This window comes from Heloderma suspectum, chromosome 5, assembly GCF_057233095.1.
Source record: "Heloderma suspectum isolate Gila_16-S chromosome 5, 16-S_ref, whole genome shotgun sequence".
NCBI lineage: Eukaryota > Metazoa > Chordata > Lepidosauria > Squamata > Helodermatidae > Heloderma > Heloderma suspectum.
Window position 1 is genome coordinate 138,401,795 of NC_139462.1, and position 16,224 is coordinate 138,418,018.

The 16,224-nt window shown below is 40.8% G+C and overlaps 1 protein-coding gene across 1 annotated transcript in view; it reads left to right on the plus strand.

The window, feature by feature from the left end:
* LOC146344545 (poly(rC)-binding protein 3-like) overlaps positions 1–16,224 on the plus strand; it is a 54,452-nt gene that overhangs the window by 3,754 nt on the left and 34,474 nt on the right. Inside the window, exons 2-4 of the mRNA XM_084857571.1 lie at positions 11,792–11,815; positions 11,936–11,968; positions 15,299–15,415. Of these exons, the coding sequence (XP_084713697.1) occupies positions 11,792–11,815; positions 11,936–11,968; positions 15,299–15,415 (174 nt within the window). The remainder of the gene's footprint in view (positions 1–11,791; positions 11,816–11,935; positions 11,969–15,298; positions 15,416–16,224) is intronic.

Genomic DNA, 16,224 nt, shown 5'->3' on the forward strand with positions numbered 1-16,224 from the left:
GCATTTCAGACCTATTTGCTGTACCAAAGACGTGCTCCTGGTGGAGATGAAAACTCCTAGAACTGGTTTGTTGATATGGATCGACACAGCTGCCTGAAATTTTTGGACTGCCCTTGGAGACTGTCACAATGAGCTCCTGCATTTCCAAATTTACCACTACACCACTCTGTGTGTGTGTGTGTGTGTGTGTGTGTGGTTCAATCCAGCTGGGTGTGTGGACGTTTCTTTTGGAGGGGTAGGGGGGAGATACAATGAAGGAGCTTAGGGAAGGCTAATGGGTAATGTTTGGGCAGTAAGGGAATGTGCAAGGGGGCTGTTTAAATTAGAAGGGATCTGTCCATGAGGGCTGAGTTGAGAGGGTGAAGCTTCCATAGATGTTTGTGTTTGAGTGAGTGAGTGAGTGAGTGAGTGAAAAAGATTTTAACACTCCTGCATTTTTTCTCAGATGCCCAATTGAAATACCCCTGCCTTAATCTCAGCTGCACTGTTTTTGGATCCCAGTTGAAGGGTGTATATCTTACAAGGTTTTACAATCTTAGAAGGGGGCGTGGCTGTGAGGGGCGTGGCTGTGACTGTCACGAAGGGACCCTGCACTTCTGAATTTGCCACTACACTACTGCAGCACATGCTTTCCTCTCCTTACTATAGAGTTTGTATCCAGAGATGACCGTATCCCCCTGCTTCTCTCAATTCTTACCAGGTTTCTGTTATGCCCATTATATCTATATTCTCCTTTAAAACCAAGCACTCCAATTCTCCCATCTGCACGCAGAGACTTCTAGTTTCCATCCTCACCTATGACAGTGTCACTGAGAGTGTCCAGAATAACATTCGTAAACACTGACATTTTGTAAAGAACATCCTGGGTCCAGAAAACACACCATTTATTGCATTTAAAAGAACAAGACGTCTAAAAGATTGGTTGGCGCACAACAGTACTAGTCTTAGATCCCATCTACTCGTCAAAGTGCACCCAAGCCCATGGGACATCACCTATGTGGACACTGTTTATTGTAAATATACCAAAAAATGAGTGTCCATGCCAAAAATTATACATGGGTTAAACTCAGAAGACCATTAAAGAAACACATGAGTGAGCATTTCAGCAATATTCAAAATAAAAAAATCAGGTGCTCCTTTAGTACTGTTGGCACTATAATCATACAACTTCAGAATGATCTTTTGGGGTGATAGAAAAATTACAAAAGCTGAATGTAAAACATCTACTTAGGATAAATTTTTTTTTTTTTTTTAAACATAACAGCTTTATTTCCAATAGGTCTAAAGGAAGACTGTAACTATCTCCTGCTGCTATCATTTTCCTGATAGCTATTTTTAAGATCCAGTTTAGTAAGGATCGAGCGTAATTCTGCACATGGATTACTCATTCTGCACATGGGGATTACTCATAAGTAAATGTGGTAACCCTAATACCAAGGGATAGAAACTTTCCCTGAATGCAATAGTATCTTCCATGCACACCTGCTGATCTAGGATCTATGAAAATGGGCCAAGCCCTTTTCATTTTCAGTTCACCTTTGCAGGTTGCCAATAAGAGGTGTTTGGAAGTCACCATTGTTGTTTTTCTGTTTTGGAAGTCTGAGTCTATAGTTTCCAACAATTGGGCTTACTGTATGAGCTCCGTTTAATTCTCATGAGACTGGTTTTGTGTATAACTAACTAACTAACTAACTATATATATATATATATATATATATATATATATATTCCAAATTGCAAAATGTTCTAAGTCCATAAGTTAATACAAATACTCCTTATACGAGATACATTCTTCAGCTGGTTGTTCTTACAATAAATTAGTTTGCACACAAAAAAATGATATTTTTGAATGCTTGTGTTTTTCAGTTTTTAAATTAGATATGTATATGTATTTTTAGATTGCCGCTTAAGAAGGAAATCTTGTTTTTGAAACACATCGGGCCTGCATAAATCTTTGGCACTTTTGAGAAGAGTTTCTCTCCTGCTCATTTGTGCATTTAGTACCTTTCCCTTTTGGTTTTGTGTCACACTAGTTTAGATTTGTTTTAACTAAACAACCAGTTTAGATTTGTTTTAACTAGAGGCACTGGGTATTGAACCTGAAGCTTCATGCAATGTTCTCTGTTATAGCCTACATATGAATGTCCATACACCATCCCCCTTCTGTTTTAGCTGCAAACAATGTTTTGAACTTGAACTCCCCATCAGCTCCAACCGGCATAGCCAATGATCAGGAATGCTAGAAGTTGTGGTTTCTATAGTAGCTCCTTCTATGAGGTCAAAACTCTGACCTTGGGGGGGGGGTGGACAGGGGGGCTGCTGGGTGGATCTGCACCTTCGCAGCCCCCAACCACACCTCCAACAGAGGGGAAATTTAGACTAGCTCAAGGCATGGTCAACATGAATTCCCTCCCATTGCAAGCAATGGGAAGGAATTATTTTTTTCTTTATCCGTGGATGGAGAACCAATACAGAAAGCCCTGCCTCCCTCCACATGTCTGCCCTGCTCGCTCTTGCTGGCATAGGGAAGAGCAGAGCCCATGTTATTGGAGGCTCCACTGAGAGAGGGTAGGATTGCTCCCTTAGTGTATCTGTATCTCAGTCACGATGTTTAATTCACTTGAGAACTTCAGAAATTCAAACAGTCTTCTTTTAAACATGTCTGTCATGGTATATACTGAATAAAATTCAAGATGTCCAGAAACACAAGAATGCTGACCATTTTGAAGGGCAATTGATTATTGTTACTGAGACATCCACCGAATGGTGGAAGGTCTTAGTAGCAAATGGTGAACTCTGCTGCGTGGCCCACGATGTCAGTGGTGGCCTGGAATTTTCAAGTATGCACGTAAAAAAGAGGGTGGAGGGAAAGGATTGGCCTACTGGCTGCTGATGTCACATTGTCTCTGAACTCTACATTCCAGAAGCCTTTTTCTTACTGCTATTCCTCAAGCGACGAGTAATAGGAGGGTGAACACTTTCCCACAGGAATGGTCACAGGCGACTCAAATAGATGTATTACTTCCTGAGAGGTAGCCATGTTGTTGCAGCAAAACCAACCAACCATCTTATAACACCTTAAAAGACTAACAACTTTATGATGGCCTAAGCTTTCATGGACTATAAAGTGGTCTGTAGCCCATGAAAGGTTATGCTGTAGTACATTTCTTAGCCTTTCAGGTGCTACAAGACTTTTAGCTGTTTTAATTACCTTCCCATCTCTTTGAGCTTTCTGGCAGTATCTCCCTGTAAGGTAGGTCAGCATTTTTTATAATTGTGGATGGGGGCAGAGGCAGAGATAGTGGCAGAGTTTGCACATCACACTAAGCCACCTTGAGAAGAAGATAAGCAATGAGAATAAGATAAGCAATAAGATGGTGGCAGAGTTTGCGCATCACACTAAGCCACCCTGAGAATAAGCTACAGTGGGTGGGTGGCTTGTCTGTTACTCCCGCCAGACAATTACCTTATTTACCGACAGACGATTACGATCACTAGCTTGCCATGTCTTGTTTCTCCCTCAGTCCCTCTCAGTCCTCCCAGCGCATATCCCAGGGGCCTGCATGGCAGAAATCCTCATTTTCTTGTTCCCTACCTCAGCACCCTTTCTGCAATTGGTTCACTAGAGTTGCCTGCTTATGAGGGAAACTCCCCCCTCCTCCTACATCAGATTGCCAAAGGGATTTAAGTTTCTGAGCCCTTATGAATGAGGTAACATGTTTGCAAACTTTTTTTAAAATGTATTTTAGGGTTCTTGAGCAAGAAAAACTTATTTTGGGATTCTTGGTTCATATCCCTCTCTTGTTGATGTCCTTGTCAATTTCATTCTCCACTTTGGGGCTTCCCTTGCTAGCAAACACCTTTTAAAAAAAGACTGCTTCATGTTCTGATGAACTAATAACACCGGCCCCTAAAGTTCCTTCTCTCCTGCAGCCACTTTTGGCTCCCCCTGCCCTTCGTAATTGTCACTTCCCTCCACTGGTCTCCATTGCCAGCTGTCAGATGTACATGAGGGTTATAGAGTAGTGAGTGGGATGGCTAAACATATGCAAATTTTAAGGCAGGCAAGTGAAGGAGATTGCAAAAAATTTGCAAATTTCATGGTAAAATGGAGGGGGAAATTGCACAAATTTCCTAGCAGTAGACAATTACTCTTGCGCAATTGTGCAGGACCAAAAATAAAAATTGTGAATGAATTTGGGACACTCACTGGTGTCCTTCCTCAAGATTTCTATGAAAAAAAATTTAAAAGACCACCCTGAGGGGGAGGGCACTAAGTAGGGATGAAGGAGAATGGTGGTGGCACTACTGAGATCACAGAGAGCAGCAGAGGTTTTTGCCACTCTTGCCAGGTGGTTTTGTAGACATTCCTGACAACCCACGATAAAATTGCCCTGCCAGTTTCGGAAGTCAAAACAAGCCACCCTGAGAACAAGCCACTCTCAACAACCCTACTACCAGCTATGGGCAACTTCACACAACACGACAACTCACCCTGCGAAGAAGCTACGCAGTGTGGGTTCTTTTCGGAACAACCCATGGTGTGCCCAACAGATGATCAGGCTTACCGTCAGTTGTTCTCCCCCTCCTCCCCCCTTGGTTCTCCACCTACTATCCCAGGGTCCTGTGCAGCAGAACCCATCTTGTCTGCCTGTTCCGTCCCCCTCCCTGCTCTGATCACGACCCTGTTTTTATTCCCCAGCTTCTTTTTTTGTCCCCTGAAACATACAAGGAAATTAGCCTATACGCAACAAGACAAGGTTGCGTATAGGCTAAGCCATTGACAGTGACAGATGGGGCAAGAGGCGACAAGATTGCCCATTTAGCAAGGTGATCCCCAGGGTTTTAAGTGCTGAACTGACACTTGTGGGTGCCCTACTTCCATTCCACACTTCCCTGAGTCTCCAGCAAGTCATTTTAAAAGAGGGCTAGGGTCCCTCCGCTGGCCCCCCCCCGGCCTGGCCTTTTCGTGGTTCCCATTCGGAGCAGTTCCTGCTGAGCAGCTTTGTGCCCAATCACCGCAACCCACAATAAAATTGCTTTCCTGGGTTTGGATGACATAACAGCCCGTGATGGATTAAATAACCCCTACAACAAGCCATGGGTTGTCAGGGTGGTTTGTTGCCCAAGAATAAGCCACCCTGTGAGAAGCGGTCCAGGTTCAGATGACACGACAACCCACTGTGGCTTGTTTCAGATGACAACCCATGATAGATTGTCGTGTCATGCGAACTCAGTCTATGGGTTCTCAGGGTGGCTTGTTTGCGAAAAACGACCCACAACAGAAAACCCATGCCTGGTTACAATGTCACACTAAACCACCCTGCAACCCCCGCCCAATAACAACCCACCATGGTTTAGCATGACATGCGAACCAGATCAGTGGCTTGTCTAAAGCTTTTTCATGAGTTCATGGCAGAGATGATTTCCTAGATCACAGCTCAGAGTCTTAGCCATTACACTACAATCAACTTGTTAAGTTATAGCATGTTAATACAAGTCGGTTGTCACATAGCTTTGCTGAAGGCATATGTGTCTGTTCTCCTGTTAGGTACACAATACTCTCTCTTGTACCACTTGATTGAATATTTGGATCTCTGGCATCAGTCAGTTGTGCTATCACATTTAGATCTGTTGATTGCTTGCTTTGCAAGTGCTGTGCTCTGTGCCTGTGTTTGACTTACACAGCTGAGTGTTGTTATGACATGATAGCTAAAGCAATTGCTTTAAGAGGGCTTCCTGCATTATGATAATGCCCACTGCCTCTACAGTGCTGATTTGGCACCAAGACCATTTGTTGCCTAATCCATCATATGAATTAGATGTGAACATCCCTGCTAGGGCTGGCTTTACCATTAAGCTAAGTAGAGATTTTGTTTTAATCAGTTACCAAAAGGACGGAGGAACAGACAATTTTAGGAGGTGCATATTCTATAACACTAGCAGAAAATGTCGGCTTTTAAATCTGTTTTCTTCTGGAGGAGGACAGGATCTCCATCTTGCCTAATTTTTTATAACAATCACAACTCAATGAAAACAAATGAAAATAAAGGGAGGAAAACAGAAGAGCTGTCCCTGCAGTAGCAGTAAGCTACAGAAAAAGAAGAAAAGGCAAAAAAAGGGAATTAAGCATGGTATGTGTTTTGAGCTGGTGCTTTTTATTAGAGACAGCATAAAATCTGCAAAAAGCTTTCTTTCATAAATCAATATGTTCTTCCCTGTTCCAGCAAATACATTTTTTTCTGACAATGTTAGAACGATTCCCTCCCTCCCTGTACCCCCCTGCACACCTGTGGCAATGGACATAAGCCGGAAGCACTATATTACTGTCAAATCTTTTTCCTGTTTCCAGGAGAAGTCAGCTGTGCAGAGTGCTAATTGGCTGGGTATTTTGATGATAATGAAGCTGCCCCTCCTCATCTGGTTGTGAGGAGTTCTGTTTGGCTGGCTCTTATACAAGATAAAAACACACGCTGAGTCTCACCACAATAATCAACACAGCAAATAAAGGCTCAGTTATATACAAATAGTACCTATATTGTACTAATGCTAAAAGTTGGAAACATAGATTCTTACATACATAAACATCCCAAATAGCAATAGATACTATAAACCACCGACTACGTATCACTGATAGAAAGTCAGTTTCATTTATAAGCCTTTGTCATTTGCATGGAAATAATTGCTTCTACTTCCTCAGGAAAGTCCTTTATCAGATTCCAGCTTGAATTATTAGTAATGTTCTTGGATTTTATGACGTAAATTAGGTGGACAATTTTATTTTAAAAGTTACAGTAAATCTACTGGTAAGAAAACTACATTACATTGTATCTGTAGTCATCCTATATATTGAAGAGATAATTTGCCATCTGCAATTTTTTAAGATTAAAACATAACTTATTTAGGCTTGTATACTCAACACAGAGATAAATATATACCACAACTGGAATTAGAAGGTTTTCCTCAGGGGGCTAGCAGAAGGGCTAAAGGTCGGGCTGAGATGTATCATAGAAGTGAGATATTGCAGTATAAGAGGTTGATTCATTTTAAAAAATCTTGAAATGTATTGTGTTGCAGGGTAAAAAGTCTTATCCATTATTTTGTAGGTCATCTAATATGAAGGATAAATTAGTTCATTCTAATATAATTTACAACAGGATAAGACCCATTATTTCTAATGGACATTTCAAATGTGGAAAATGCTCTTGTTGTGCACAACCTTTACAGTTAAAACAGTTCAGTAATCCTAAAGATGGTAAGGTTCTTGTCTTGAGAGATTTCACTACATGTCAGTCAACAAATGCAATGCTTTGCCCTTATTCATATATATATGTAGGACAAACAAGCAGAGCTTTGAAATTACAGATTAGTGAACATAAGCATAAGACCAAAACAAAAATTCTTGAAGCTCCATTAACTCCACTTTTTTGGGAATGTAATCATATTACTTGGGGATTTCAACTTTGTGGCAATTGAGCAAGTTCATATAGCAACTCAAAAAGGACAAGACTCTCACATTTTACTCTCCCAATGGGAAGTATATTGGATTTTTACACGGCACACAGTTATTTTAGTTATTATTTATTTATTTATATAAATTTATTTTTCAGCTACCCTTAAGACTGGAACCCTCTTGAGGCAGCGTGCAAGATAAAAACCACACAGAGTAGATACAATAAAAAGCTATAAGAACAAATGCAGTAAAAATCCAGGTGGGGAAGTACCAATAAAAATCAATTAAAAAACCAGAATATTAATCACTGGTGGTTTGAATGAAAGGTGTGATTTGTCAGCATATTTATAACCAGTTCAATGTCATAAAGTCAGTTTCCATTTTGAACATTTTGATGGGTGTTATGTTTTTCCTTTTTTAAAAAAAATGTGTGCCATACAAGATATTGTCCCTTCAAGGACGCCCTTGAAGGTTGTTGCAGCTGGTATAAATTGCAACATGTCCTGAGTGTGTTTATTCTTTTCTTGGGCTTGTGGAGTAAAGATATATTCTCAAATAGCTTATTTTTTTTAATACAGAATCACAGTCTGTAACAAGTAAGTGATAAGATAAAAATTTGTTCCAATTCCATATTTTGATGTTATATAGTACAATACAAAGTGGGTAACTATATAGCAATTGTGACCCTTGCCCTCAGTTCTTTTTAAGTCTAAGGGTGCAATCGTATGAATGTTTAGACAGAAAAAAGTCCTACAACTCCCAGCATTGCCTGGCCAATCATGGTGACTGGAGAATGCTAGGAGTTGTGGGATTTTTTTTCTGTCTAAACATGCATAGGATTGCGCCCTCCAGCAATGCAAATAGGTCTTCTTCTTCTTTTTAAGGCTCAGTCAGAACAGATATTTACATTGGATTGAATGCTAAGCACTTTTTTGTTAAGGTTAATAATAGCCAAAAGCCTGTCCAAAGCGTTGGGGAGGTGGGGCAAAACATCATACTGGAATCAGAATTAAGTACTTCTAGCAACAGAAGAGCAAAGGCAGAGAAAAACTGAGCCTGCCTAGCAGCAAAACCATCCACACCTGCCCCCAGGGTGTATATACACAGTCTTAATGTGGGATTCCAGTTAAGGTCCTTGTGCAGCTCTTCGCATGGGAAAATCACAGATTCATCAAATGTATTTTCATCGTTAAAATACTTTACTTTTAGTGGGATTTTTAAAAAATGTTTGGTTCTGTTGTAATGGGTTTAACTCAAAGCCTTAGCAACCTGCTATTTCAGAGAGCTGAATAGCAGGACCTCCTATAATTAATACTATTTCGCTGTCTGATAATGATCCCCTTTCTGAAAATACTCGGGGGTGGGGGGGTTAAAGTCACATTGACGCTTGTGTACAAAAATAAAACACTTCTGAAAACTGTTGTAAAATATTTTCTCAGTAAAATGGTGTGTCCCTCATGCCAAACGTCCTCCTCCTCCCAATTTATTATTCTTGTAAATGGTTGATCTCTTTTGCTGAAGCTTAAACTTAACTCTGCCTAAGGGTGAGATCTAAGCATAGAAAAATCTGCTTGGCCAAGCAACTGAGAGGTGATGTACTTCCCCTTCTGAGATTGCATTGCTTCATAATAGGGAAGCTTGTGTGTTTGAATGCTTCCTTCTGTCTTAAACTCAGCATTCACTCATGTATCATCCTGCATTAGTGGTATATGCTGTACAGCGTGCGGTCAGTGAATACGTTGATTAGCCGTGAAGCACAGCCTTAATATGGAAGTTGAGCGAAATGGCTCTGTATGACTACTGTGGAAAGATTTGTTACTTCATGAATTTTCTTCTCATATCTGTCCATTTCATTGTTCCACACACATCATCTTAGATGTACTCCCTGTTCCCAACAGATAGATCTCTTTTCCCATGTGTAGAGATGTAATATTTCCAGAAAGTTTGAAACCACTGAAGAAAAAAAATCCTTGGGAGAAATTGAAATATACACAGTACTTGTTTTAGGTTGTATCCAATGGTGTAGTTCCACCAGCAGAAGTGAACTGCTGGTGGAATGGATTTCCCCTTCCCCCCATGCATCCCCCCCCCCACAGGTTTGGTCCAGAGGATTGGGGTGTGCACAAATCTCTGGAACAGATTTGGGGTGTGCACAGGAGGCTGCGGAGGAGAGGATGGGGAGGTCCCATTGTGAGAGCGGATTTCCACTTGCATGACAATTTGATCCAACACTTTTTAAAAAATCCAATCTAATTGTACTGTCTTAACAACATAAAGATATCGTATATAACATTTGGCATATTTCTGAAATTTTCAGAGCAATCCTATGCATGTTTACTCGGCACATGTTTACTCCACTCTTTTTAGTGGAGCTTACACCCAGGTAAGCATGCATAGTATTGCAGCCTCAAAAGTATAAATGCCTTAGCTTTTTATAAGCAAAATTATGAATATACGCAGTACCAGAGAGAGAGGTGCAGCCACTGTGTGCTGTGCTACCTCAGCAGGTGTCTTGGTTTTTGCCATCTGAAAAAAAAACAAGGAAAAAAATAAATGTTGAAAATAGAAACCACACTTTTTGTAGTGAACAAAAGGAAGTGTGTTCTTTAGACATAAACAGTTTCACATAGTCACAATATTCATGAATCTTGGATCTGAGTGTTACATGTGTCTACAGTATACTCATAAATTATCATTCTCTAATGCTGAACATTGTCTTACATAAAAAATCTTCATACTACATATGTCGAGAGAGTAAAACTTTGTATTTAAAATCATTTAGTTATACCAAAAGAGAAAATATTTCACAGGAGTTATTTTCAGCATTCCCCCCAATTTTTATTTTGTTCTGTTTGGAAAAATTGGAGGAGAAAGCCCTTAGGAAACCTCCCTGGAATTTTCCTGTAATGGGGGAAGGCTTTATTTCTAGCCATGTCACTATCCTCCTACATTGTGCTTACTGGCCATAGGACTGGAACATTACATAGGTGTATAAATGCAGTTATTCCATAAGGTGCTGGGTGAATGTTTCCATGAGTTACTTTACACCCACGATGAACATCTATCCACTGTCCATGGTCCTGGTTCCATGTTCATTAGCTTCAGGTTTGACTTTCTTGCTGCTTCAATATTCAAACTAGACATGAATGGACTCTCTGTTATCATACATTCTGTTTTTGACATATTATAGTTCCGTAACACATCAATCTCAATAGCATCATTACAAGCTGAATAAATTTCCCCCCTTTCCTTATAACTGAAACTGCTGAAAAACTTTATATACAGACATCCGGAATAAAAAGGTGAAACGCAAGTTTGGAATAAACCAGGGCCACAGTTTATTTAATCCTTTGAAAAAGGTCATCTGCAGTGGTGTCTACAAAAGTGTGCAGGAATGCACTGAGGCAGGAGTCCCTTAAAGACCTCCTCCTGCTGTGAGATTATGAACGAGCCAGCCTAGCCTCAGATGCAAACCATAAATGCTGGCTTTAGTCTGGGCGGCCATAACCTGTTGAGGGAGACCCTTCCAGCTCACCATTACCCAAAGCATGATATAGTCAGGCCTCCTGTCCCAGAACCCAAAGGACAAGACTGTGAAACAACCACCTGTCACCATAAAGATGCCTCTGGGTGCTCACCAGATATTTTTTGTTCTTCACTTTCTCGTACAACCCTGCTAAACCCTGTCTTGTAGCCAACCTGTTTAACAGCACCCACCCAAGCCAATTCCTGAAACGAACACTGCCCCCAAAAGCCAAACAGGAGGCAAGTTGAAAATTCCTACCTAGTCCCAAAAGGTGCCCAGCTGAAATCTACACTAACTGAAAGAGGTGGGTAGACAGGTGCCAAGCAAATGAGGAAGAGGCTGACTGGGGTGGGGTGGGGATGGAGCAGGTATATATCCCACTCCAAGCTCCGCCCCATGTCAGCTACATCATGACACGAAGCACCTGGCCCCGCCTCTCTCCCAGAGGCATGTCCAAAATGGCCCCTCCACCATCCATCTGCTCCGCAGAGCATGGCAACAGGGAGCCAAATTATACAACAGATTGATTAAACATGTGGCAGGGCCTCTGTGGGCCACATAACATTACCTCAGCAGTCATATCCAGCCAGTGGGCTGCTGGTTCACCCTCCCTGATTTTATTATTCTAGCTCACTGACAACAGTTTTTGTTAAGAGTGTATTTCAGTGGCATGCTGCTTTTAGAATTGCAGCTTGTGCTATACTGCGTTATATCTGTTCATGTCCGTTTATTATGTTTAGATTTATGGATGTGTAGATGATATATATCCCTTTTTTGGCTTGCATGCATTAACATTTTGCTTTTTTTCTTAGGAGGTTGGCAGCATCATCGGAAAGGTCAGTGACCCACTTTCTCAAGGCTGAATTTGTTTCAGTCAGCATGGTTCATTCAATATTTTTCTAGAAATTCACCAGTCAATGTGAGCTAATACATGCCTTCTTCTCTTCCCTTAACAGAAAGGAGAAACTGTTAAGAAGATGAGGGAGGAGGTAAGGTGTAAATGTTGAACTCTTTTGACTTAAATTCCTCTCAGTTTCAGAAAATATATCGCTAATGGTGGCGTATATAAAAGTACATGTGTGAATCAATACTGCCACCAAGTGGCTAAAAAAAAGCAGTACTTGCAATGAACTCTAAATCACAATTTTCTTTTAAGCCACAGTCTGATGCCAGTATAATAGAGGATAATACGTTGGACTTACACAGGAGGAGACCTGAGTTAAAATCCCCTGCTCAGCTATAAGTCTCATTGGGTCATCTTCATTTAGCCTAACCTACCTTACAAGGTTGTGAGGTGAAATGGGGTGATTCCATATATACCACCCTACATTTCTTGGAGAAAGGGTAGGACACAAATTTGATAGATAAATCGTAGAGTATTTAATACAGGGCTTTTCCCCACAAATTGATTGTTTCTACAAACAATATGATGCAGCCAGATGGTATCAGCTGTATGAATCTTTTGCATTTTGTCTTTAAAATATAGATCTACAGAGTTGGTAAATCTGTGTCTGGGCTATACCTTTTTAGACTACAGATAGGAGCACACATATCTGAATGCTCCTCCATATAAAAAAATATTGTTCCACACAGAAAACTATTCGGCTAGACTAAAACCTTTCTCCTAGCCTTCTCCCTAGCATGGTGGCTTTCTGTGTTCAAGGATTTTTCATTTTATTTTTGTATGGAGGAGTATTTCATTACGTGAGCACCTATCTACAATCTGAGCTGGTATAGCCCACTTTATCCTTAAAATATATCGTTAATTGGTGGTCTAATCTGAGTTCAAATTTTGCACCTTTGCAATCCAATGGGTAAAGCTTGACCAGTGTCAACCATCACAGAGTCAAGGTTTTAACTGAGATAAATCCATTGATGTATTGATGCACAATACCTGAAAATAATGCTATCTTCATATAGAACATAATACTGTGAACATGAAGAATGGCATAGCAACATTAGTATTTAGAAAATAGTAAGTTGTCAAAAGATAGCATAAGAAAACAATCAACAAAACAACATAAAGAATTTAAGAATAGCATATGAATTGTATTAGAATTGCCTTGACAAAGCAATCCAAGCAATCTGAATGGAAATCCTAGGACCGCATCTCCCTTTGGCCCAAAATGCTACAAAAGCCACAAGGAAAAATACAAGTAATCCTAACATTAACGGCAACATCGGTTTTTATTCCTTTCTGCAGTCAAAGAGATAATAGTTATTATTAGTTATTAATGATTTATTCGATATTGCTAATAAAGGTGCAATAACATATCAGACTTGACATTTCTACAAATATATCAAAATTAGTTCAACTTTCCTATTGCGTAGTTATTAGTCTGGTAATAATTTTATTGTCTTATTTATTATTTATTCTTATTTATTCTTATTATACAGTCTAATATTCTCCTCACAAGGAAAAATCCTTCTGTCTAAGATGTTAAGGGAGCAATCTTATGGGCACTATTCACTGTCTAGAGGGCCACAGGTTTTTTCAGTTTCTAGAAACCAAGATCAGAGCCATGACTCCGACTTCGGTTCCCAGAAACCGTGCTCCCCTCCCCCACCCCCTCATAGCCAGAACGGTTCTCTCCACACTGGCTATATCTCCATGGTCAGAAACGGAGCACGGAGATGGGGAAAGGGGGGTGGTCCTGGGGGCAGGGCGGGGAGGGGGCCACAAAAGCCATGTTATGCCGCTTCCTATATGCAGCACGGCCTCCTGCCCTCCCGCTCAGAAGCTCCATGGCTAGACAGGCGAAATTGCCTACGTGCTCCGGCCACCTTGCATTGGATAATCATCAGTCTCTGAGTTCGGAGGCTGATGACTGTCTCCATAAGATTACACCCTAAAATAACCTGACTTCAACATTCAGTCTATTTGTCAAATTCAGCACAAGATTATGATTAATGTTATGCAATTTGTGTTCTTGATACATCACGCAGAGAAGATGGCACTGCACATCCATTGCAAAGGGGCTGATTCTAGGAAGCAGTTTTATTAAGTACAATAGTTACAACATGTTTTGAGCATTTAACTCTTTATCAGCAAATATATAGATAGATAAAATTTCTTTTGAGTCATGAAATTAGAAATCTCCCTAATAAAAGGAAGCTATTTCAAGATAAAATGGCTGAATGGATGAGCCACCACACACTCTCTTCCTCTTCCTCCACATGTGAGGTTAGAAGATTGGAGGCGTCTTCTTTCAGTTAGCAGCTAACCATAGTTTGTCAGTGCATCCAGATGCAATAAAATATGGTTTGCTCTAGCCATAGTTTGCCCCCAAAACAGGATTCCAAATCACATTATGTAAGTGTAGGCCATAAATACAGGTCATAACAGTATAAATTTAATTTGCACATAGACTCCTTGCTCTCAAGCATTGCACATGAATTTCAGTATCCACATGGGGATTTTCAAGGGACCCCTATACATCCCCTGGAAAGCCCTTTTGAAGTTCAGGGGGCTTTCCAGATTGGCATCCACTGCAACACAAGTGGCTGCAGCTGGAAGGGAAAACATATGTGCCTAGAAAGTCTGTAAGCACATCATGGGGCTCTTTGGATTATGGCCACAGTGTTTCAGTTCAGGCTCTGCTGAGTGGTAGCACTGATTTTTCTCCTCTCTTCATGCTGTGAATAAACTAGCACCATTGTGCTTTGTGTTCATTATAGTACCAGCTTTAAAAAGAAAAGGAAGTGGCGAGAATTACCCTTGATTCTAACCATCCAGTAGTTCTGTATCTGACCTGGGCATGTTTAGCCCTGAGAAGTGAAGACTGAGGGGAGATAGGATAGCTTTCTTCAAGTACTTGAAAGGTTGTCACAAAAAGGAAAGGCCAGGATCTCTTCTTGATCATCCCAGAGTACAGGACACGGAATAATGGGCCCAAGTTACAGGAAGCCAGATTCCAGCTGAACATCGGGAAAAACCTCCTGACTGTTAGAGCAATACGACAATGGAACCAATGACCTAGGGAGGTGGTGGGCTCTCCCACACTGGAGGCGTTCAAGATGAGGCTGGACAGCCATCTGTCAGGAATGCTCTGAATTGGATTCCTGCACTGAGCAGGGGGTTGGACTCGATGGTCTTGTAGGCCCCTTCCAGCCCTACGATTCTATGATTCTATGACCCTTCTCCGACTTAACCTTCCCTTCAGTTAATACTAGTTGCAGTGGCCTCATATGCATGTTGGGGTGAGCGTATACCAAGCTAGATAAGAATTAACAACCTTCAAGTCAGGTCCAGTGGACAGGTGGATGCTTTGCAGAAAGGAGGTAAATTCACTTTTTGGAAAAACTGTTAATTTTCACAGAGCGGTGCTCGAATCAACATCTCAGAAGGCTCCTGTCCAGAAAGAATTGTGACAATAACAGGCCCAACTGATGCAATTTTCAAGGCTTTTTCTATGATTGCACTAAAATTTGAAGAAGTAAGTAAATGGAAATTCCTCTAACCTCAAGCTACACTATAAATATTATTTTAATTTCCTTGTGCTTGCTTTACTACAGAATTTGTTTCACTGCCATTAAGTAAAACATTAAAGTGACTTTATTTTTTTATAAATGCTCACAGCAGCAACAACAGAAGAGAACGAATGGGCCACTTGCATGCTGTTTAATAATTTATTTTCCTCTATGCATTCCTTGGGGAAAATCAGTTCCTTCTAGTAATGTGTGCTAATGGTGGAGAGAGGAATAAAACGTGTATACTTCAGGTCCTATTTTGGATTTGAACAGAAAACAATAATTCTATAACTTCTAATCTGAATACCATATGACTCAATGAGAAATTGCAGCAGTGTTTTCCCCAAGACATTGCCATACTTTTTTTCATGGAGCTGCCACTGAATACTGCATTTCAAAATGTATGTATAATACTTTTGCACAACACTTTCAAGTGTTCAAAGCAGTTCACATGCTTTATCTAGAGGGGTGTTTCCATGGCAACAGAAGGAGAAGTGAATGGAGGAGTGCTGGATTTTTTAAAAGGGATCAGCTTTGTTGCACTTTGGTCTGCAAAGCTTCACGAGCGAGTGCTCCACACCAGTAAAAATCTCTTCACAGAACATACTTCCAGCGGGGAGGGCGGAGGGAGTTGGAGTGAACTTCATCTGACTGGCAGGGGCTGCTCAACCAATAAGAGAGGCTTCCCCCCCTCTTCCCCCTTTCTCTTTTCCCCTGAAACTCTAGATGCACCTGCATTTCAAGAACAAGCCTCATTGACCACAAGGGGAGTTAC